Source organism: Tinamus guttatus, unplaced genomic scaffold, assembly GCF_059628265.1.
Source record: "Tinamus guttatus ecotype Peru unplaced genomic scaffold, ASM5962826v1 Tinamus_guttatus_pri_ptg000259l, whole genome shotgun sequence".
NCBI classification, from domain to species: Eukaryota; Metazoa; Chordata; class Aves; order Tinamiformes; family Tinamidae; genus Tinamus; species Tinamus guttatus.
This window is the reverse complement of record NW_028288793.1, coordinates 302460-325120: the sequence shown is the minus strand read 5'-3', so window position 1 is coordinate 325120 and position 22661 is coordinate 302460. Positions and strand designations below refer to the sequence as shown.

Genomic DNA, 22661 nt, shown 5'->3' with positions numbered 1-22661 from the left:
TCGCGGAGCGGGGTCAGCCCGGGCGGCCGCTCCGAGCGGGCGGTTGGCGGAGGGTCCCGGGCACATCCCGGGAGCGAGAGGGCAGAGCGGGGGCTGGAGGCGCCTGGGTCGCTGCCAGCGCTGCCGCGGGCGCTGCGAAGGACGGGAGCCGGCGCTGTCCCCGATGTCGCCTGTCACCGGCCCCTGTCATGGTCACGCTGTCGCTCCTCCAACGTCACCGGCCGCGGGGCAAATGCTCTGGAAGCGACTCCCGGCAGGGGTGGCAGATGCACCCCCGGAGCCCCAGCAGGGCGCGTGGGGCGAGGAGGCTGTCCCAGAGCAGACCCCCTGCCCCACACCCCTCACTGGGGGGCAGCCGAGGCGGTGGGGGTGCCCGGGGGTGCGTAAGGGGCTCTGCCCCTCGCATGGGGCGCACGTGCACCTTGCAAAGGCTTCAGAGCTGCCCCGCAGCAAGAGGACGGCAATGGGGAGAGGACGGACCGGTGGCCAGGATGGGACCTGGATGGGGATGCCGCTCAGCAGGGCTTTATTGGCAGAAAGCCCCAGAGTCTCCGGAGACTGGCTGCAGCCCAGGCGAAGCGCGGCCGCATGGGCCTTGGCGGCTGCAGCTTCTTCCTCCAACTTTCCCCGTTTTGCTGGTGCTCGTGGCGTGCTGGCTTTGTAGGGGTCTATGGGGACCGGGGTCCCATGTGTGGTGCCAGCTCGGTGGCTGCAGGAAGGAGGACTTAGCAAAGGGAAGATGCGTGGAGATGCCTGCGCTCCCGCTGGGGCAGCGCAGGTTTGGAGCAACGGAGCGCCAACCACGGTCCCCTCCTTCCCAGGCACCTGCTTCGTCAGAGCAAGGAGAGCTCAAGGTTTTGATGTGAGCGGTGCCTCCAACCTGCTCATGCTCTGCAGCCGAGTGGCCGCGGGCCAGACTCAAAATGTGCCGTGGAGCCCTGCGCGCTCGTGGCGTGCGCCACCGGCTCGTGTCCCCTGCAGGCCACTCACTCCCGGCACTGCTGCAGGTGCCCTTCGTCCTTTCCAGAAGACAAAACCTTAATGTTGAGGGCTGCTTTCCTCCTGGAAGCACTTCCTGGATGTGTTTCCTGCCCCAGCCAGCTCATGCTGGGCCAAGGGAAGCTCCGACATGGAGGCTGGTCCAGGAATACTGGCTCTGCGGGATGGGGCAGGGACCAGTACCACTTGGCGAGTGTTTTTGCGGAAATGCAGATGAAATTTGCTGCACGGATTACACATCGTATGGACTAGCATCATACGGATTAGCGTTAGGTGAGGTTGGCATTTGTAAGTGCTGCAAATCCGCAGGCAGCGACGAGGTGCTTTCAGGAGCCCCCTCTAAGCGCCGCTTCTCCCGGGAAGCCCGGTAAATCCCGCTTGCCTTGCTGGGGCCGCCCATGTGCCCGCGGGCCTGGCATGGCCCACGGCAATTCCGGAGCGGTGCTCCGGGCTGGAGCCACTTTGCACCACAGGGGCAATTCCCAAAGCTCGTGCGAACTGCAGAGGCGCAGGGAGCTGGGGTTGGTGACAGAGACATGAGCAGGCGCTCGATCCGGGTCAGCAGCTGGTGGCAGGGGGGCGAGCGCAGTGGTGGCACCTGGTTGTCACACGCTGTCACCCCCACGAGTGCCGGGCATCAGTCGAGGGGCGCCGAACCCCTCCACTGTCCCCATCGTGTCCCTGATGCAACCAAACCGCCTCTGTGTCTTGCAGCCACAATGAGAGGCGGAACACGTTCCTGCACCCCGTGACGGGACAGATCCCGGAGGAAAACGCAAGATTTGCCTTGCAAAAGTAGGTTGGCTTCGGGCTCCCTCGGATTTGGGGCTGGGGAGTGGGTTGCAATGGGGTGGGCAGGGGGACCGGTGCGGCGATGGGCTGATGCTCGCGAGGCTGACGCCGCTCTCTGCTTGTGCCACAGACCTCCCTTGGACATGTCCGGCAAAACTGGTGGCAAGCGGCCGGCCACCGTCCCCAGCGAGTCGTCCAACCACGCCATGGTGTCGGAGGCGCCGCCGGAGCGCCCCGGGGGCCGGGTGGGTGCCAACGGCAGCGCGGGATGAGCGGCGGGATGCGGGAAGCCCCGGCTGCTCAGTGTCCCCCTTGCCTCTCCGCAGGCCTCGCGCCCGTCCCGCAAGGGCATCGCCTTCGGGAAGCGCTCCAACTCCATGAAGAGGAACCCCAACGCGGCCGTCACCAAGAGCGGGTGGCTCTACAAGCAGGTACAGGGTGGCAGCCACTGCCCAGCTGTCCCGCGTGGGGTGGGCGTCCCCACAGAGCCCCTCACCGTGGCCTCTCCCACAGGCCAGCTCGGGCGTGAAGCAGTGGAACAAGCGCTGGTTCGTGCTGGTCGATCGCTGCCTCTTCTACTACAAAGGTGGGTGGCCCGGAGCCCATCCAGGGGACGTAGGGCTGGGGGTGACACATGCAGATGGTGCCAGGTTGTTGGCACCAGACAGGACTTGCTGGGTCAAGCGGGAGGAGGTGACCGCCCTCCGGGGGACACCGAGCAGCACAGGGATGTCCCCTGTGTGCAGGTTCTTGCAGCGTGGGGACCAACGGGTTCCTCTAAGGCAGCTCCTGGGCTCGGGAGCAGGGACACGGTTGCTCCATCAGGCCACGGGAAGCAGCTATGGCACTGCTGGGGTGGCACCGATGACACCCGACTTTAACCACGCTCTGTCCCACTAGATGAGAAGGAGGAGAGTATCCTGGGCAGCATCCCGCTGCTCAGCTTCCGCGTGGCGGCCGTGCAGCCCTCGGACAACATCAGCAGGAAGCACACGTTCAAGGTCAGCGCGCGGCGGCGCTCGCGGGGTCCCCCATGCCCCCGCTTCCCTGCTGACGGGGCTGGAGCGGAGCACTGCGCTAACCGGGATGCCGGAGGGGGAAGAAGGCTCAGGAGGCGGATTTTTCCCCCTGGGATGCGGGGAGTAGATTGCAGAGGGGTTCCCAGATGCCTTCCCCCGGGAAGCAATGCCCCGGACCCCTCGCCACGGCAGCGCTGAGCCGGTCGCGGTGCTCGCGGGCGTCGCGTTGCACCTTCCCCCATGCGGCTGCACGTGCTGCCTGCAGCCCGGCTCTGCAGGCGCCCACGGTGCACGCTGTGCCCCGTACCCCACGCGCTTGTGCAAGCACCAAGCCCACGGCTTCCCGCTGGGATCGCCAACGGGAGCTGCACCGCCCCGGCCCCGCGCCTCTCCAGGTGTTTGCGCACATGGACTAAGCAAAATAAGCGGTGATATCCACTAATCTGCCCCAGCGCCTGGTCCTGACTCATGCGCGTGGAGCCATCAGCTCAAATCCTGTGTTTAAGCCGTGTTTGGCAGCACCCAGGAGGTGCACGCGGGCTCTCCCGCGTCCCCAGCACCGTCATCCAAGGCGAGGTGTCTGCTCGCCCGCGTCTGCTGCGGGCGGTGGCGAAGAAGTGTCCCCAAAGTGTTGAAACCTCCCCGCTGGGATGCGAGATGGGTGGGAGAGGAGCCTTGTCAAGCTGGTTCTTGCAGACTGATTTTGATCCATTAAGGCCTGAGCTGGGGGTGTCTCCCCACGCACGTGAGCGCGTTGGTGGGTAGTTTTGTTGAGAAACGAGGGTCACCTTGACCTGCCACCTGCAAAGGCTCCGTCCATCCTCAGCTCCAGCCAAATCCATTGCACAGGAGTGTGGCAGGAGCGATGACACCTCCACTTCACCCCATCCTCTGAGCTGCGGTGCTTCATTTGCACCCAAATAGCCCCCAGGCGGTCCATGTCACAGCCCACCCTCGGCGTTTCACAGTAATGCTAAAGAAGGCAGAGAGGGTCCTAAAAGAGAGGCCCCCAGCAGCGCTTGGCCTCCATGGAGGTCCTGGCATCTCCTCGTGGTGGCCGGATGGGCCGTGTGTGACCTGTTGTCTCTTTCCTCCCTTCCGCCCGGGCGAGGATCCCCCTCGGACAGGAGGTCCCGGCGCCAGCACCGCGTAGGTAGCGCGCGCTCGCGGCGACCCGTGCTCGTCGCTGCATGGAGCTGGCAGGGCTGCAAGGAGCCCCTGGGGCTGGCGCGGAGCAGGGAGTGTTCATCACAACCCTGGGTTTTGCTTTGATTTAAAGGAATTAAACCCGAAAAGCATTTCAGGAAGAAACCCCTTTTCCTTTCTCCTTGCTGCATGCCAACCCCTTGCAAAGAGGGGGAAGGTGGAAGCTTCGGAAAGACCACGACTAACCTGTGCTTTCCCACCCCTGGAGCACGGGGTGGAGAGTGGGCACCGACATGGGCCAAAAGGGACTTTTTTTTCCTCAAACACCTTCTGGGTCTAGAAGCCACCTTCCCCTGAGCCCTGCATGACCGAGGGCAGTGCATGAGCTTTGGGCAGCGCTCGCGCTCACCCTCCATCTGCCTCCGAGCACCCCGAGGGGACCCCGCTAATGGGTGCTCGTCCTTCTTACTGCACCAAAAGCTGGTCCTGAGTAATTCTGGTGGAGGTGGCACGGGGGAGCCTGTGTCCCTGCACGCATGGGGTATGTGGCTAATGAACCTGAGGGGGACCCGCTGCCCCGCAGCGAGACCTGGCCCTTCTGCCACCATCCGTAGCCGCTCGGCAGCTACAAGGGCCTGCAGAAACCAGCAGGGCCGGGGCTGTTTTCCCATCAAGAGCCGTTTGCAGAAGCTGGTTTGGAGCGATTGCTCCGGTGCCTTTGGGCAAGCGCCGGTCGCTGGCGCGAGGCCGGAGGTGCAACCAGTTCTGCCGGTGGCAATTTGCTCTTTAAAGGCAGGGAGCGCAATCTCCGGCTGCGTCCAAGGAAGGGGCTCGGGGTGCAAAGCCTTCCTCCCGCGATGGAGCCAGGACCGCCCGGGGACAACAGGACCTGGCCCGCTCTCACCCGCCTCTCCATCTCTCCGCACTTCTCTGCCTCCCTGCAGGTGACCGTGTGCTGGGCGGAGGAGGCGCCGGGCCGCACCAAGCGCTCCCTGTCTCCCCAGGCCGAGCACGCCGGCATCCGCACCTACTTCTTCAGCGCCGAGAACACCGAGGAGCAGGAATCCTGGATTCAAGCCATGGGCGAAGCGGCCCGGGTGCAGATCCCACCGGCGCAGAGGTCAGAGCGGGCTGGGGAGCCCCTGGGGCGGTGGGATGATACCTGCTGTCCCCGAGCGCTTCCAAGGGAAGCTGATGCCCTCCCGTGTCTCCGCGCCCGTCAGGCATGAGAAGCCAGACTCGGAAAACATCCCGCCCAGCAAGCACCACCAGCACCGCGGCGCGGCGCACCGCGAGCACCCCAAAGCCGACCCCGACGCCAAGACCCGCGGCGAAGGCGACGGCCGCGGCTCCGAGAAGCTCGAGAGGAAAGCGGAGCGGGCGGAAAGCAAGAAGGAGCCCTTGGCCAAGGCCAACGGTGTCGCGGGGCAGGAGATGCCCTCGGAGCCGGGCAGCCCATACCCCGGCGCGCCGGGCACCGCGGAACGCCCGCAGCAGCCCAATGGCTGGCCCTGCTCGCCGCCCGGGCGCCCCGGCAGCACCGCGCCGGCCGACGGCGCCGGGCCCTCGCGCCGCGGCTTCGCGCCGCGCGCCCACCCCGACAAGATCGCGCAGCGCAAGAGCTCCATGACGCAGCTGCAGCAGTGGGTGAACCTGCGCCGGGCCAACGCGCCGCCCGACGAGCTGCGCAGGTGGGCGCGATGCTCCGGGAGCATCCCACCCTTCCTGGGGGTGGAAAACCAGCGTCTCCCCCACTTGGTGCTCACGGCGCTCTCCCTTGCAGCCCCACCAGGTTTTTCCCCGTGTCTCGCCGCGTGCCCGACTACTATTCCCCCTACTCGCCGCAGTACGCCGAGGACTACCAGTACTACCCGCCCGGCGTGCGCCCCGACTCCATCTGCTCCATGCCTGCCTACGAGCGGGTGAGCCCGCCCTGGGCGCTGGACGAGAAGCGCCTCTCCTTCCGCAACGGGGGTCCCTACCAGCTCCGCGAGTGGAAGGAGCAGCCGGGCTACGGCCGCCAGGACGTCCCGGTGTGGCTGCCCGGCCCCGGGCGGCAGCAGAGCTACTACGAGGAGGTGGAGGCGGCGTCGGGCTCCCTGCGGCGCCTGTCGCTGCAGCCCCGCTCGCGCTCCGTGCCCCGCTCGCCCAGCCAGGGCTCCTACGGCCGCTCGCGCCTCTACTCGCCCGTCCGCTCGCCCAGCGCCCGCTTCGAGAGGGTGCCGCCCCGGGGAGAGGAGATCTACACTGACCCGGCTACCTTCGTGATGAGGCGCTCGGTCAGTTCGCCCAAGGTAATCGCCCGATGGGGCATCCTGAGGGATGCAGAGCTGGGGTCTGAGCCTGAGGAATTGCATGGGAGCTGGTGCCCTGCTGCAGTGGCCATGCCATGCTCCGAGTGCATATTCCCATATCCACTTTCCCGCGGATGAGGCCTCCTGGGGTTGCCCTTTGCATGCGCTTCCTGGGCCCTTGCAGCCCTCTCACATCCCTGGGGTCTCCCGGGGGGTCTCCTGTTTCCACAGTACGACTACCTGGGTGACCGGCGGCCCATCCCAGCGGGAATGTACCCATTCCACTACCCGGCGTCACCCACGGTCCACGACAAGATGGTACGTGTGCTCCCGGGATGCTGTGGCCCACCCGCGTGAGGATGTCCCCAGGCACGTGCCACCTGGTGCAGGGCCCAGGGAAGCTGGGACAAGCTCGTGGCACATGGCCCGGGCAGGGTGGTGTGTCCAGAGCATCTGCTGGCATCAGGAATGGGCCGTCTGTGCCGCATCTGGGCCAGGGCAGGGGTCCTTGCTTAGGTGGCCAAGGAGGAAGATGCTCTAGCTTGAGAGCAGCTTTGTGGGTCATAGAGATGCTGGTCTGGGACAGGTCCTGGGCTTGTCATCCAGCTTAGCTTGGGGGCCGTTCCGGCGAGGATGGGGTGACACTGCCCCATTGCATCTGCTCCCTGCTGACTTCCTCCCTTCATCTTTTCCTGACCTGTACTTTCCTCTGGGGATTTGGAGACAGCAGGGCAATTCCAAGAGGTCTTGGTCAAGGAGAGCGGTGGAGCGCAGGTGCATCCCCATCTCCTTGCCCTGCGCCAAGTGGACGGTTTTTGCTGCTCTCATGGATCCCGTGCCAAGGGAAGGGTTTTCCAGGAGCCCCTGGCACAGCGGGGCAGCAAGAGGCACCAGGCTCGGGGTGGGAGGCGAAGGGGCACTGCAGATCCCTGCACCAGCCTCCAGCATCAGCCCCACGGAGCGGTGGGGCAGGACTGGCCCCAGGCTGAGGGCAAAGCAGGTACCTCCGTGCCCAGATTCCCGCTGCGGCTGCGTGTCCTTGCTGCTTCGGAGGCGTCCCGCGCGTGGGACGAGCGGCGATCGAGGAGGTGGCGCCTCGCTTCTCCGCACAGGAAGGCTTTGCATTTCTACAGCCTTCACCTAACTGCTTTGCTTCTTCTTCTATTTGTTTTGTGTGTTCGTTTCTTGCCGCATGTCTGCTGGCTCCTGGTAGGATGAACTTTTAGACCTTCAGTTGCAAAGAAACCTAGAGTATTTGGACCAGCAGGTAGGCAGAGCTGGCTGCAAACTCCCTGCTGCTTAACGGCCCTGTGCGCCCCGTCCCCTTCCCTCCCAGTGCAGCATCTTCTCCCTACGCTCCCCCTGCACCTTCCTTGGCATCCAAGCAGCACGAGTGGTTTTTGGTTTGCTTCCTCCATCCCACCGCCCGCAGGTCGCTCATTGCTTGGCAGATCCCCTGACAGCGCCGTGGGTGCCGGAGCCAGGGCTCCGGGTGTGCCATGGGGAGCCGGGGTGAAGCAGATGATGGGTCCATCCCATCTTGTTCCTCTGTGTCCTGGCTTTCCAGGAGCCGTTCCCAGGTGCCAGGCACTAGGCAGGGGTGCCAGTGGGAAGCAGTGCTCCAAACCCCATTCCTGGTTGGTCTCCGGGTTGCAGGATGGTGCAAAGGTGCAGGGTAGCGAGCCAGCACAAGCAGCTGAGGAGCCGGGGAAGGATCCCTGGCAGGCTGGGAAGGGCTGGCATCCGCTCTGTATCCCAGCGGTCCAGGTGATGAGCGATGCCCGCCTTGCAGCGAGAGGAGTGAGAAGGCTGAGGTTTGTCGCGGCGAGGCCTGTGCTCGTAGGGAGCACGCGGGGTGGTTTTGGTGATGCCCTGACGCTGAGCATCCTCGAAGGATGCAGGACCCCATGCAGGGTGGGCTGGAGCATCCCCGGTACTGATAGCAAGTGGTAGCTCCCCTCAGTGCCATGCGCTGCCCCCTTGGCACATGCCAGGCTGCGTTTGGAGGGAAGCCAAAGGCAACACCAACCTGGGAGAGGGAAAAGCTCTGGGAAACAGGCGCATCGGGGTGGAAACCACAGGCATCATCTGCAGCCGAGGAGGAGGAAGGACACGGGCCGCGCTGCAGCCCGGAGCTCGCCTGCAAAAGCCGGGCTTGCTCCACGGGAGCTGCTCCGGAGACAATCTCATTAGTCTGCAAATCCTCATCAGCGCTGTAATCACCGCGATCTGTGTCTGTCCTGGAGCGGAGCCAAAGACGAGCAGGGCCGCTCGGTGCTGTGAAAGCTCCCTGGGTTATTTCACAGCCATCGGTAGCAATGCTCACTCCCTGAGCCTCCTTACAACGCTCCTAAAAAGGCTTTTCTCCTCTTCCTCCTCATTTCTGGAGAGACTAATTCAAAATGTCCCTGTCAAGCATCTCTCTTTGAAACCGTTTGCTTCTGTGTTTTTAAAGCAGCTTTGCTGCTTTATTCTTTATCTCCTCACTTGTCCTTGGAGCTGTGCTGGGAGAGCAGGCACTTTCCCGGCTGCTCCTTCCTGGGAAACTCCTAGGCCCTGGCGTGAGTCTGGGCTTAAATGTCCCCTCAGAGCCACAAGATGCGGCAGCATCGTGAGTGTGGGGGCTTTGCCTCTTGCCCACAGCATCCTGCAGCGCTTCTGTGGGGGTTCTGGCACCGAGAAGGGTCCTGGAGGACCTGGACTTGGAAGCAGCGGCTCCCAAATTGTCCTTGTGCTGCCGCTGCAGGATCCTGCAGCTCCTGTGCTGGGGCTGCTCGTGTGTCTGCTGGGGGCACCAGCGCGTGTTGCAGCGGGGCGTCCCCGCGCTGGGCTTGTGTCTGTGTGTGCACGGTGCTGTCCAACCCGGGCCTGCATTTGTCTCCGTTTTCCCCCAAAAAAACTTCCAGGGCAGGCAACAGCTGAGGATGTTCTTGAGCACAAAAAGTGAAGCCGCCACGGCCTGGGACAGCTGTCCCCACATGGCTCGAGCCCCTAGGGCATCTCTTGGAGGTGGCACCGTGTGGTCTGGTGCCCTGGCCGGAGCTTGGCTCACCCGAGCGCGCTGCAGCCGGGACCCGGGGGCCGCGGCGGCGCCGCTGACTCTGCCGTTTCCTTCCCTGTGTGCCGCAGATGAGCGAGAGCGAGACCCTGATCAGTATGGTGAACAGGATGGTGGAGAGCTCTTCCCCTAGGGCTCAGCTCTACATGCAAGTAAGCGTCCACGGGGCCGAGCCCGGCAGCCCCCACGCCATCCATCCGCCAGCTCGCCTCCGGCATTGCCGCTCATCCAGCATCCATAGGGCTCCGGCACATCCCACGCTTGGGGACACGCTAGTCCATCGCAGGCTTCGCTTAACCATCCATGAGCCATTCCAGAACCCCCTAGATCCTTGTCCGGGAAGCACAAGTTGGGAAGCGCTGAACTCTCTGCCTTGGGCTCGGGCACTTTGCTCGCCCTCCGCCAGCCTCTGAGCGCGGAGAAGGGCAGGGCTCACTTTGGATGGGAGGAATCCAGCCCCAAGCAAGTTCTCCCGCTTGGAGCACGGCAAGAGCCGCAGGAGCAGCCCCGGAGCGGGGCAGGTCACATCACTCATGCGCACTCATCACACGCCGCCGGCGCAGGGGCCCCGAGCCCGCTCGGATCGCGGGATTCCGGCGGGATGTGCCCACACGTGGGGCGAGATCCCGGGTGTCTCTCAGCTGTGTGTCCACGTGGTGGTCGGACACCCAACGGGGTGACGAGCGGGTGATGCCAGCGGAGCAGGGAGCAGCTGGAGGGTGAGAGCGGAGCCCGCGCCAGACGCTGCCTCCAGCCAGGCTGGGCACTTCCCAGGTCTGGGTCTATTTGCATCGTCCCCTGGTTTTAAATCGCTCCAGAGGAGCGTCTTGATTTCTAGCAATAACGATGCCCTTCTTCCTATCTCAGGCCTTTCATCTCGAGATCTCGGAGGCATTTAATTGCTGGAGTCCCATTAGTAATTTAGATTTCCAGGAAAGGAAAATGAGTCAGTGCAAAGCTGCATGGTGAACAGGCCTTCCTGCGGCTGCTCATTTGTAGGTGCTTCAGCTCTGTGCAGTGGGATCACGGTTTGATCTTGTTCGCCTGCCTGGTAGATGGAGGCTGTGGCCCTCCAGATGGTTAGAAATCCCCAGGACAGCTCTTAGCTGAACTTTTGGCGTCTTGCAACGAGTTTGTCCCCGGTGAATTCCTCCTGCTCCCCATTTGTGCTGGAGCTGGGGACAGGGAGCGGCTCCAGCTCTCCAACCTTTGCTCCAAGCGCTTTGGTTCCCAGCCATGGGAGCGGAGCCCCGTCGATGCCTCTCCTGGCCCCGTTTTGGGACAGGGGCAGTCCCAGTGCCAGCGCAGCTGGGGCAGCGCTCACCCGTCACTGTCCTTGCAGGTGACACCCTTCCCAGAAGCCTACAGGGAGACTCTGCACACCTACAAGATAAGCGAGCAAGACACAGACGTAAGAGCCACCATTGGTCCCCACTGTCCCCCACCGCGCTCTGCTCCGAGCTCCGTTGCGTGTTCTTGCCCCGCATTCGGTTTTGGGATGCATCTCTGGGGTTGGGAGGCTGGAAACCCTCCCCGCTGCCCTGTCACCGGCTCAGGTGCTGGCCGGCCACTCGGTCCCGGGGTGGCCGTCCCCTCCCCAGGGTCCTGGCTCCGGCCAAGCGAGCACCACGCGCAGCCCCGTTTGCACAAGCGGCCGGTGCTGCCCGCTCTGATCGCGCTTCCTCCCTCTCTCGCGCGCGGGGACAGAAGCTCCTGGGGAAGCTCTGCGAGCAGAACAAGGTGCTGCGGGAGCAGGAGCGGCTGGTGCAGCAGCTCCGCGCTGAGAAGGTACGTGGGGCGCGTGGGGTGCCGAGGATGCAGCCTCTCTGCTGCAGAGCGATGGCCAGGTGGCACCGTGGTGACAAGGAAGGGACAGGGGCAACCTGGCCATGCCACAGACCCAATGCTCCCATGCATTAATGGTGCACGCATAAGGAGAGGCTCTGCTGCAGGACCTGCCCCAGGTCCCCAAGGACAGAGCTGGGTTGAGCCCAGGGTGGCACCAGGGCCACCGTGAGAGCTCTCCCAGCTGCGTCACCCCACCGTTCCCGCCAGGAGAGTCTGGAGAGTGCCCTCATGGGGACGCACCAGGAGCTGGAGATGTTTGGGAGCCAGCCGGCCTACCCGGAGAAGCTGCTGCACAAGAAGGAGTCGCTCCAGAACCAGCTCATCAACATCCGCGTGGAGCTGTCCCAGGCCAGCACGGTAACGGCTCTGCTGCCTGCGCGGCCTTCCTCGTCCCACACCGCCCTCCTCCTCCTCCTACCACTTCCCTATGGCATTGGTTTCCCACTGGCACTAGCTGCTCTGGGCCTGGGCACAGGCATCGCTCTGTCTCCTTGGCTCTGGCTCCATCCCGGCCATTCCCTTCGTGCCGTCGGGACGGAGAGCTCCCGAAGTCACGGCACATCTGAGAGGTGGCCGTGGCTGGTACCCTGCTGCTGCCACCACTGCTCCGGGAGCAGATTTCCTGTGCTTTGCGGGATGCTGCCATGCAGTGCTGGCCCGGGAGGAGATGCAAAACCCTTCCTCCTCTTCCTCCTCCTCCTTGCGCAGGCCTTGGCCAACAGCACAGCCGAGTATGAGAGCCTGGAGAGCGAGGTGTCCGCGCTGCATGACGACCTCTGGGAGCAGCTCAACCTGGACATCCAGGCAAGTTCCGCCGCTCCTCCGAGACCGAAGCTTCGGGGCCGCTTTGGTGCCCCGAGGAGCTGCTCTGAGCGCTCCATCCACCCCTGCAGAACGAGATGCTCAACCGGCAGATCCAGAAGGAGATCTGGCGCATCCAGGACGTGATGGAGGGGCTGCGGAAGAACAACCCGTCGCGCGGCACGGACACGGCCAAGCACCGAGGTGAGCGCCGGCTGCACCGCGGCGCCGGGGCCCCGTCTCACCACTGGGCCCCGTGCCCATTTGCGCTCCCGTCCGCAGTGGCCGCAGGTCCCTCGGGCACGTACAGCTCCACCAGCCCCGCCAGCCCCCTGAGCTCGGCCAGCCTCACCAGCCCCCTGAGCCCCTTCTCGCTCGTCTCCGGCTCCCAGGGCTCACCCACCAAGCAGGGACCCGGCGAGGTGAGTGACACAGGGGGGTTCAGCCTGAGGGACCCCCCTGGCCGTGTGCAAGGGGCAGGGGCTTCCCAGAGGGTGCTGAAGGTCACACGGGTGCGGGTTGGGGTTGGGGTTGCAGCAGACGACACGTCACCCACACGAGGGTGATGATGATGCGAATGATGGGGAGGCTCGAGCTGGCCGTGAAGGGCTGAGCCCAAACCAAGCGTCCCGGTGGCAGCAGGATTCTTCCTCCTCCTCCTCCTCCTCCTGCTCCTGTTCCCAGCCCGCAGATTCCGCTGGTTTCGCTTTCCGTCTGTCTCTAACTCTGGTTTCCTTCCCGCCTCAGCTCCTCTGCTCTCACGCCTCTCGCTCCTCTCCGCCCCAGGAACCGGGCCCGCCGCGACCTCCCCTTCCCAAGTCCTACGTTCCCCTGGAGTCTCCTCCGACGGTTCCTCCGCTGCCTAGCGAGGGCCGCCTCTGGCCGTACCCCACCTCCCCTTCCTGGCAGCCGGGCGCCGAGGCGCAGAGGGGACAGGTACCGAAACGTCACTGCAGCGCCTCGGCGCGGAGCCCCTTCCCACCCCAGGGCCACCGTCCCCTCCGAGGGTGGCATGTGGCACGGGGGACTTGCTGCTCCTGCTCGGTGCGGGGTGCTCGCGGTGCTGCCTCCCCCTCTTGGCTTCCCTGTCCCCTCGCTGTCCCCCATGCTGGAGAGCAATCCACCCGGCAAAGCAGGACTTGGGACACCCGGCGGGTGTCCCAACAGCGGGCAGGGCACGGGGGCTGTGCTGGGGTCAGGATGCGTGCAGGCAGCACGCGATGGTTACAGACCCCGCTGCAAGCGCACGCAGTGCCTGCCGGCACAAGGGGCACCAGGACGTGCCAGTGGGTTTGAATTCTCTGGGCGCCAGGCTGGTGTCTGCGTGCCCATCTGCATGCCGGGAGCGCGGCCACGGGCCATCCACGGATCCCTGTGCGGTCCCTCGGATGCTCACGGCGCTCCCGCCTTCCCTCCGCAGCCCAAGGCGAGCGCGGAGCAGAGCAAGAAGGACGGGCCGCGGGCCGGCTCCCCCGGCGAGGGGCTCCCGCAGAGCCGCCAGGATCACGACACCGAGAAGCAAGCGGCCCTCAACAAGGGTGCGTGGCAGCAAGGGACACGGAGAGGGCCCCGAGCTCGGCCACGGTGGCCCCTCGCGTGGGACCTGCCGTCCCCCTTGGGACCATGGGGAGCATTTGCAGCCTGGCCTGCGGTGTGGACAGGGATGCAGAGGCGATGGGGTTGATTCCTCCTCCGTGGGCTCCCCTTGCCCCGGGGCAGGTCTCAGGGTGGATTTTGGCTTCCTCCACAGTGGGCATCGTCCCCCCCAGAACCAAGTCCCCGGCGAAGGAGGAGGCGGCGCCGGTGCCCGGCGTGGTGCGGAGGAGCGCCAGCAGCGTGGCCAACGGGCTTGGCTCCCGGGTAGGGATACGGAAACGGTGCCGGGAGCCGGGCTGGTCCCGGGGTGCCGCTTGCCGGGATCTCGGGGACAGCGTTGGGGACGCTGCGCGCCACGCGGAGGGACGCGCCGCGAGGAGACGCGTGACCCGTGGGGCTCTCACCAGGAGAGGCCGAAGAGCGCCGTGTTCGCCACCGAGACGAAGGCCAAGATGAGCGTGGAGGAGCAGATCGACCGCATGAAGCGGCACCAGAGCGGCTCCGTGAAGGAGAAGCGGCGGAGCCTGCAGCTCCCGGGCGTCCAGCAGCCCGAGGGTCCCCGCGCTCCGGCCTCCTACAAGGTGGTGAGTCCCCACGTGGGCTGGGGACGAGGGACTGCCACCTCTCGCCTGGGCAAGGGCCTTGGGGATGGCAGCAGTGGGGAGCAGAGGGAGGAAGAGGAGGATGAAGGCTGCGCTTGCCGCAGGTGCGCCGGCACCGCAGCATCCACGAGGTGGACATCTCGGACCTGGAGGCCGCGCTGCGCTCCGAGGAGCCCGACAAGGTGTACGAGACACCACGTGAGGAGATCGCCCGGCTGCGCAAGATGGAGCTGGAGCCGCAGCACTACGATGTCGACATCCACAAGGAGGTGAGGCCGGCGCGGCGGGTCGCGAGCGGGGCGGACGGGGCCCCGCGCGCGAGGACGCGGCTCAGCCCTCACCCCTGCGCTCAGCTCTCGACGCCGGACAAGGTCCTCATCCCCGAGCGCTATGTGGAACTGGAGCCCGACACCCCGCTGAGCCCTGAAGAGATGAAGGAAAAGCAGAAGAAGGTGGAAAGGATAAAAACCCTCATTGCCAAGTCCAGGTGAGGCCGCCGGCTCTGCACCCTCGCCGCGTCGGCGCGCTCCGGGTGCGCTCGGTGACACCGGCGCTCTCCCCCAGCCTGCAGAACGTGATCCCGCTGAGCGAGAGCGAGGTGGACGCCCCGCCGGACCCCGAGACCCAGCTGCAGGAGCAGGAGAAGAGGATAGAGATCTCCTGCGCGCTGGCCGCCGAGGCGTCCCGCCGCGGCCGCATGCTGTCGGGTGAGACCCCGCGCGGGGACACCGAGCGGAGCGCTTGGGCGGGCATCCCGCGGGGATCCCGGGAGCAAAGCGGACTCGCCTGGTCCGTGCGGATGCTTGGCGGTGCTCACGTGTCCGTGCGTCCTGCCCACGCTTGCTTCCTCCCTCCCCTGCTTCCTCCCGCTCTCTCCCACCCCGCCGCGTGGCCGCTCCGTCCCCGCTGCCCGGGGCTCTTCACTCCCTTCTTCCCTTTCTCGTTTCCAGCTCAATGTGCTACCCCGAGCCCCCCCACCTCCCCAGCCTCCCCGACTCCACCGACCAACCCCCTCTCGTCCGAACCATCCCGGGGCGCCGACAACAGCCATTTTATGCGTGTCTGAGCCGGACGTAAGCACCTTTTCTCTTGTTCTCCATCCCACGCGCTCTCCATGGCAGCCTGCGCCGGGAGGATGCGCCCGGGGGGGCTGTTCTAACCCTGCCGGGCTCCGTTCTGCCCCGCGCTCGTCCATCGCTGCTTGCTCCAGCTAACAGTGCGCCGAGCCCATGGATCAAATGGCCCCCATGGAACGGCCTCCATGGAGTGGGATCATGGGGCTGGAACCGGGGTGGAATCTGTTGGGTTTCAGTGGGAACGCGTGACAGGGACATTCTGGGGCGCTGCGCCAGGCTCAGCCATGCTCTCCTCTCCCTCCAGCGCAAGCCCTGGCTGCTGCCACTGCTGGCAAGTTCCATGGGGCCACGTTTTAGCCCCCCAGCATGGCACGACACCAAACCTCTCCTCGGCCACCGTTGTCCTGGATCCCCTTCCTCTCCCGAACAGCGAGACCGCCCCAGTCGGAGGAGCAGGAGATGTAGCGGACGGGCCTGGTCTCATACCAGCTCCCTCGTCCTTGCTGGCCCTGTGCTCCGCTCCAGGCCGGAGAAATGCCGGAGCCGGGAGATGTGCGGGCGCAGGAGCTTGCCCTCAAGAGCCGCGGTGCCGAGGGCACCGGGGAGCACACGGGGCTCCAGCCACACGGGACCTGCTGCATCCAGCGCGTTGGGTCGAGCACAGACATCGGGGCAGGGGCTTTGCAACGACAGCATCTGTGCCCGGCACAATTTCGAGGTCTCCCAGGACAGCACCGGAGGAGCGTAGGACTCCCGTGGTTCTCCATGCTGTACTGGGCCCCTAAGGGTCTGCAAAGGGGCTCTCCTGCGTGGAGACCGGCCAGTCCCCACCGTGGATGGTGCTTTTACCCGCAGCTGGAGCTGGATGCTCCATCCCTGCTCCGCAGGCAGCTCTTCCCTGCCTGCATCCTCACCTGAGCCTGCTCTTAGGATCCCGGGAGCTCGTCTGCAGTGGAAGGAAGGAGCTGGGGATGGGAGAGCGGAGGAGCCCACAGAGGTGCCCGGGGAAGCGGGGGGCTCCACGCAGGGGTGGCACGAGGGTGCCCGGCACGCAGCGGGCACAGAGCAGCAGGTTGGAATGGGGACACGGAGCAGCAGGTCGGTGTGGGGACACGGAGCAGCAGGTCAGCGTGGGAACACAGGCACGTTCCCAGGGAATAGCGGAGCGGGAGCAAAGCCACGCGGGACGGGCACTTGTAGGTGGTGGCAGCGGGGACCTGGCCTTGGCATGTCCCCAAGGGCGATGCCCCAGCTGTGGGCATGGCACAAGGGGGAGCACGAACACGGACTCACTGCTCCCACACGGACTCGCGTGCCCAGGGTCTCACGTGCCGGGATGGGACCGGGTCCCTACGGCACCAAGTGTCAACCCCAAGCCTTGCCATTCCCCCCCAACCCTTTTGCTTGCTTTTCCCCCTAGCAAGTTCCCTTTCCTTTAGCTTTCCAAAGGGAGAACGAGGCCAGTTCTGCCTGGAAATGCAAAAATCCCATGTGAGCTTTTCACCAGGAGACACCACGACGCCGTGAGCAGGGGCTGAGCTCAGGCCGGGCTGAGCATCCCTGGACCCTCAGCCTCGGATGCCGCTCCCAGAGCCTCGCGATTCCCAACCGGCTCCGTGCCGGGATGCCCCTCGTGTCCGTGAGCTTCCCGCAAAGCCCCGGCCCTCCGGGCTCTTTAATCGTAGCAATACACATAGTGTCCCAGGACCCCCGCCCGCGCCGGGACCCTCCCGCAGCCCCTTTAGCTCATAAAGCTGGCCCTTTATTTTGCTATTACATGCCTTAATATATGTTTTATGGAAATTATACATTTATAATATATAAATATATATATATATTTGTTTTTTTCTCTTCTTTTCTGGGAGGTACTGTTTTGTGCTAACTTTCTCTCGCTCCGCAGGGTTGTTGGCACCAGCCCTGCCAAGTCATGAAAGCAGATTCTTTGCCAATTTATCAGAGGAAAAGGAAAAAAAAAAGAAACTATTTAAAAATATATATTTTTTCTGCTTTTATTAAAAGCAAATTTATTTAAAATAAAATATAAAGAGAACTGTAAGTTTGCAGCAGTGATACCTTTATTTCCCCGTGGTGGAAGGCTCCTCGGCCCGTGTAAATTGGGGTGCTCCAGATCCCTATGGAGCCACCCCCCGTTTTACACTGGCTGTGGGGTGGGATCCAACCCAGGGGGATCCCCCCAGTCCCCAGGCATCTGCCCAATGCACTAGGATCCCCCAACTGCAGTATTGTGGACCTGGGGTTTTTTAACAGTTGTTTTAATTCTTTATTTTGGTTATTGTGTTTTTTTTCATAACACTTCATACACCAGTGACTTGCAACCGAGACAGGATTTCAGGATTTGCATCGGGAGGAAATCTATTTATGCACTGGGGTGGGGAGGGTGGAAGGGGGACATTTGTTTTCTGGGTTTTTTTGCTAGTGTTAGAGAAATAAAAGTATCTAAGAAACAACATGATATCCTTGTCTTTTGTACGGAGGTGACCGCGGATCATAATATTAGGGCAAAAAGACAGGGCTCAATTGGCTACACTTCAGTCTGTGACTCATGGCATTCTCCTTCCCTCCCCTTTTTGGGGTAATCCTCCCCGTACTGTTGATTTTCAGTGTTGCTGCTCTATGGTCAACTCTCATGGGTGGGAAATGCATCTAAAACCTGCAAGTTTGTACAGAGCCGACGCACAAAAAACACCAGGTTTTGTAAAGAGGCGGTGCATGGAGCAGGTCCTTACGCCAGATGCAACCCAGGGACTCCCAGGTCCCAGGATCTTTCCGAGCGTGGTCGGGTCCTTCCTGGGAGCAGGAGGAAGAGGATGGAGCTGGGACGGCCGCCCGGGGCGATGTCTCGTGGCGGAGCTGCAGCGAGTTAATGATTGGCAGGATGACGTGGGGACTAAAGGCCTTTCCAAGGGTCACAGCCGCCCCGGCCCGGAAAGATGGTGCCGCTGACGGACTTACAGCGTAAACAGGGCACGGGGGCGGGATTGGCGCTGTCCTGGTGCCACCGGGTCCCACGGGTGCTCGGGAACAGGGGCCGTGGGGGTTGGAGCGGTTGGAGGGACACCTGGCTTGGTGGCATTCCCTGCTGGGATGTGGCATGAGGAGCCCCATGCGGGGTGCTGGGCTCGTGCCAGACCCCTCACCACGGGCCCCGTCCTCCGCAGGGATCGGCCTGGGGCTGGTCGGCTTCGGCCTCTTCTTCATCCTCTTTGGGATGCTCTTGTACTTTGATTCAGTGCTCTTGGCCTTCGGGAATGTGAGTAGTGCCAGGCTGGGTCTGCCCGAGGGGCTCTCCTCACTGGGCTGGACCGAGAAGACACCGGTGCCAAAGCAGGAGAGAAGAGACCATCCAAGCAGAGCTCTTGCCATTTCCTCCTGCTAGATCCTCTTCCTCTCTGGCTTGGTCTTCATCATCGGCTTCAAAAGGACCTTCAACTTCTTCTTCCAAAGGCCGAAACTGAAGGGCACCAGCTTCTTCCTGGGGGGGATCCTCATCGTCCTCATGCGCTGGCCGCTCCTGGGCATGCTGCTGGAGGCCTATGGCTTCATCACCCTCTTCAGGTCCATGCTCCACCAAACGCCTCTTCCTTGCAACCTTCTCCCAAATTACAGCCCTGTCATTGGGCTTTCCAGGCCAGAACCCCCCTGAGCAGCTCTGGGGAGCACATTGCAGCTCCCACCATTGCCCCGGCCCCACCAGACCCCTGCGAGCACCCTCAGCTTGGGCATTAACAGGGACTTGTGTTCTCATACAGGAGTTTTTTCCCGGTGGCTTTTGGATATCTGGGCACGTTGGGGAACATCCCGCTGCTGAGCAAGGTGAGCAGGGCGCTGTGCTCTGCGGTCTGTGGGTGGTGTGAACCAGCAGCTCCGTCTGGGGACAAGTCCTGCATCTCCACCGCTCCGGGAGGCCGCACCGGAGCATTCGATGCTAATCGGGAATTGTCACCCTTGCAGCTCTTGCAGAAAGTCGGCGACACCGGCTCTGTCGTGTGACCGCGGTGACAAGTGGTCCTGGAAACGGGACCCAGCGAGTGAGCTCCGGCCCCATGCGACTGCAACCAGGACCGCTGGCACTGCCCGCGATGGGGACGGGGACAGCGGGCCGCGGCGCGCCCGGAGCAAGCGGGTGGCACAGGAGGCTGCCACGGCCCCGAGCTGTGCGGTTGGCGCTGCAGGATGTTTTCCTCTTCTGTCTGTCCTTAACGAGTTGGGTTGAAATAAAATCCGTGTCTGGAAGTAAATGTGGGACATGTTCCTGTGGCTTGGGGTCTGCTCCAGCTCCTGTTAGTGCCACCGAAAGGCATCGTGGCCATGGTTGGAGGTGACACAGGGACCTTTCCATAGCCATGGCGGGAGATGGGATGGGAACCATCCCATGGCCATGGCAGGAGGTGACGCAGGGACCATCCCACGGCCACGGTTGGAGGGGATGCAGGAACCCTCTCATGGCCATGGCTGGAGGTGGCTGTTCCCCGTGTCCCCTCGCCGTGGTGGCTCACTGCGGGACATGGAGCCGTGTTCCCAAGGAGTCCAACACGGATATGGGCTGTGGAGAGTGGAGCTGCCTGGAGATCAGTGGGAGAGGGCAGGGGAGGTTAGGAAAACACCCATTAAAGCCCATTAACATTTCATGACCTGATCGGAGGAGAGTAAATTACCCTTTTCAGATTCAGTGACCATGAAAAAGCAAATGACATCTGGGATTATTAATTAATCAAGAGATGCTGGGGGGGTGAAGCAAATACTTTGAGAGAAGAGTACAAAGATGGAGATAGTGCTCCCTAGCTCTGAGCATCATTGTCGGGACTTGCTTTGCCGAGGGCCCTTTCCCTGCTGGAGGACGGGAGCTGGAGGGAGAGGAGTTTGGCTTCCAAGCTGGATGTGCATCGGCATCGCTCCACGGAGCTCTGCGGAGAGCAGCACAGGAGACAGCCCCGTCGACTCACGTTCAGCTTTCCACAAGCTGAACGGATATGAAGCACATTTCTACGAGTGCACGGGAAGCATAAGTTTAATTAAACCAGGGCAGCTGCATCAAAGTTGGTCCCTGTGCGGATACCCTTCCTAAATTGCAAGAATTAATTATTGTGTTTGAATGAAACCTGTTCCCTCCTGACTGAAGCATGGCCTTGCTGGCAGTTTGCATCAGGTGGAAGATGTTCTGCAGAACGAGCTCCCCAGGACACATAAATTAGGAGCAACCCTCAAGGTCAGGGGAGGTTCTCCATTTGTATGATTTTCCAAGGTCCCTTAGGGGGCTGTTTGGTGAAATTCCCTAATGATCTTGCTTAGAGAAGGACTGTTCTGTGTACTTCACATTCCCAATTTAAGCGTTACACTTGTTCAGATGAGCCCAGCATTACAGGAGCTTATCTGTAATACAAAATGAAACAAGGAAATGAAACAAGGAAAGCACTTGTTTCTCTTCGGAAAGTATTTTTATTCCTTGAAATCATTCTTAGCCCGATCGTTTTTCCTTGAAAGCAGACAGGAAATAAGCTAAGAGCTCGTTGCCATGTTATTTCCAGATGAGATCTTTATAGGTACGCACTGATGTGAACCGCCAGCCGTTTGCATGGAGTCGCAGCGGGTTTCCATGAGGAGCACGTGTGAGAATTGCTGTCCTGCCTGGTGGCCTTGCTGCAAACACGTGGGGTGAGTGTCACTGCAGGTAGCAGAAGCTACAGATGCTTTGAGGCTGCGTGGGACAAACTCAGCACCCTCCCCGCTGATAAAGCGCGCTGGAAATGGTTTGTTTGGGTTGTTTCTCTGCAGCTCTGCAGTGAGCTGGGGTGCAGAGAGCTGAGTGTCCCCAGGGTCCACCCTGCTGCCCCTCCACTTTTCCCAGCCCATCCCTGCTCCACCGCGAGCCCTGCAAGGTGAGTGTCTGTCCATCCATCCCTCCCCAGGTGCTGCCATATCCAGCATCCATGGGACATGCCCGGGCTCTCGCAGATGTGCCCCCAATTTTCCAAGTGAAAGGGGAGCTGGAAGCCCCTTCCCCAGCTCAGTTCCAGCAGCCCCTGGCCTCTCCTATGGGAATCTCGGCTGTGCGGAGCCGGCGGGATGCCCCGGGAGGGGATTTATGCCCGGTGGCCGCTTGCCAGCGCGTTCTCGCGTTGCCGCCGCTCCCAGGCCGGGCTCCTGACCCCGCGCCCGCTGTGCCCGGGGCACCCGGCTCCCCCGAGTGACGCAGGCCGGGCCGGCCCCACCACGACCTGCGTGGGAAAAGACGTCAGGGGACCCGGCCGCTGACCCCGCGGAGCAAAGCCTGGCGGGATGGGGGCCCGGAGCCGGGATGCTCCAGCACGGAGAGAGCCGGGGTGCCCACACAGCCTCTGGGCACCCGCTTGTATTCACCCCCTTTAACGATGCTATGCGGGGGGAAACGCTCTCGTGCCCTGCTTTGGAGGGGACCCCCCTATTTGGGGGCACCCCCCCCCAGCCTCCGGTGGCCCCTCAGCAGCGGTACCCGCGGGACGGGATGACGGCAGTGCCCCCAATGACCGCTGTGTGCAACGGGAGCGCGTCAGCGTGCCTGGGAAGCCGGGCGCTCCGATGCTGGGGCTGTTACATAACCGGGTTTCTTCCCAGAACGTTTTTACTGCTGCCACGGTCATTTCCCATCGAGATTCCCCAGGATGGAGAGTTTGGCTCGGAGCCAGGGCACCCCATACAGCAGAGCCTGGGTGAGCGCTGGAGCCCTCCGTGCACCGGGGCCAGGAGCAGAGCCCGGGGCTGGAACCAGCAATGAACCTTGCAGAAACATGTCCCCTGAGCCCTAGCTGGGATTTTCCAAGCAGTTTGAGCATCCTCCTGGTAATATGCGGTCTCTAAGTCCCCCTAGGTGCATCTCTGGTCTTGCATTAATAAGACGCAGATCTGAGTCTTATTAACAGTCTCAATCCATCTTTGCCTGTGTTTTGGCTCTTGGAGGGTGCTGGTGGGATCCCCGAGCTCCTCCTGCCTGCAGTGAGAAAGTCCAGACCACAGGCATTTCTACTTCGACATAGCATCAAGTGCCACATCTGCAATGAGTTTTTGCTGTTCTCTGCATTCAAGGAGGCACCAGTTGGCATTGCTGGGCCGGATGGTGCTTTTCCCACTCTGGGCAGTGCCTGAGAGGGCAGCATGGTCTGGAGCAACTGAGGGGGCTGCAGCTGGTGCCAGCACCTGCTTTTCATGAGGGAAAATCCTCCTTGGGAAAGGAGGCTCTTTGGGAAAACCCTCTGCATCTCCTTTCGCACAGGGCTAATAAAGCTGCTCCGGAGGATGCTCCGTGTCCCTGGCGGAGCAAGCCCGGATGCTGCCTCCAATGCTGCTCCCCTGATTGACACCAGCAGGCACTCGGCCCGTGCCAAACACGCCGTGCTAACGATGGCCTGGTGCTGACACGCAGCAATGCTATTAAT

The 22661-nt window shown here is 62.9% G+C and overlaps 2 protein-coding genes across 7 annotated transcripts; both read left to right on the top strand.

Annotated features, from left to right (window-relative positions):
- Positions 1–1718: 1718 nt before the first annotated feature.
- PLEKHA6 (pleckstrin homology domain containing A6) lies at positions 1719–15793 on the top strand. Of its 6 annotated transcripts, none has more exons than XM_088526874.1 (25): positions 1719–1794; positions 1922–2036; positions 2118–2222; positions 2305–2377; positions 2692–2792; positions 4901–5076; positions 5180–5647; positions 5740–6250; positions 6482–6568; positions 7464–7517; positions 9380–9460; positions 10651–10719; positions 11016–11096; positions 11364–11513; positions 11865–11960; positions 12050–12161; positions 12240–12379; positions 12744–12893; positions 13378–13495; positions 13708–13817; positions 13961–14137; positions 14260–14424; positions 14509–14642; positions 14720–14862; positions 15536–15793. In XM_088526874.1, the coding sequence occupies exons 2-25, from the start codon at positions 1935–1937 to the stop codon at positions 15586–15588; spliced, it is 3456 nt and encodes a 1151-aa protein (XP_088383000.1). In that variant the 5' UTR covers positions 1719–1794; positions 1922–1934; the 3' UTR covers positions 15589–15793. The 6 variants fall into 6 exon arrangements, with proteins under 6 accessions (XP_088383000.1, XP_088382999.1, XP_088382996.1 ...); XM_088526873.1 differs by lacking the exon at positions 15536–15793 and adding an exon at positions 15106–15221 and having other exon boundaries at positions 4961–5076; XM_088526870.1 differs by lacking the exon at positions 15536–15793 and adding an exon at positions 15106–15221.
- Positions 15794–18167: 2374 nt separating this feature from the next.
- GOLT1A (golgi transport 1A) lies at positions 18168–19242 on the top strand. Its single transcript, XM_010224717.2, has 5 exons — positions 18168–18207; positions 18411–18502; positions 18629–18807; positions 19002–19065; positions 19204–19242. The coding sequence occupies exons 1-5, from the start codon at positions 18183–18185 to the stop codon at positions 19240–19242; spliced, it is 399 nt and encodes a 132-aa protein (XP_010223019.1). The 5' UTR covers positions 18168–18182.
- Positions 19243–22661: the final 3419 nt, after the last annotated feature.

Coding starts and splice junctions, on each gene's coding strand:
- PLEKHA6 (XM_088526876.1), top strand. CDS start 1,935: ATGTCCGGCAAAACTGGTGGCAAGCGGCCGGCCACCGTCCCCAGCGAG. Junction 9,461..10,650: donor GGGCTCAGCTCTACATGCAA/GTAAGCGTCCAC, acceptor CTGTCCTTGCAG/GTGACACCCTTCCCAGAAGC. Junction 14,863..15,105: donor CCGCGGCCGCATGCTGTCGG/GTGAGACCCCGC, acceptor TCTCGTTTCCAG/CTCAATGTGCTACCCCGAGC.
- GOLT1A (XM_010224717.2), top strand. CDS start 18,183: ATGGTGCCGCTGACGGACTTACAGC. Junction 18,503..18,628: donor TGCTCTTGGCCTTCGGGAAT/GTGAGTAGTGCC, acceptor TCCTCCTGCTAG/ATCCTCTTCCTCTCTGGCTT. Junction 18,808..19,001: donor GGCTTCATCACCCTCTTCAG/GTCCATGCTCCA, acceptor GTTCTCATACAG/GAGTTTTTTCCCGGTGGCTT.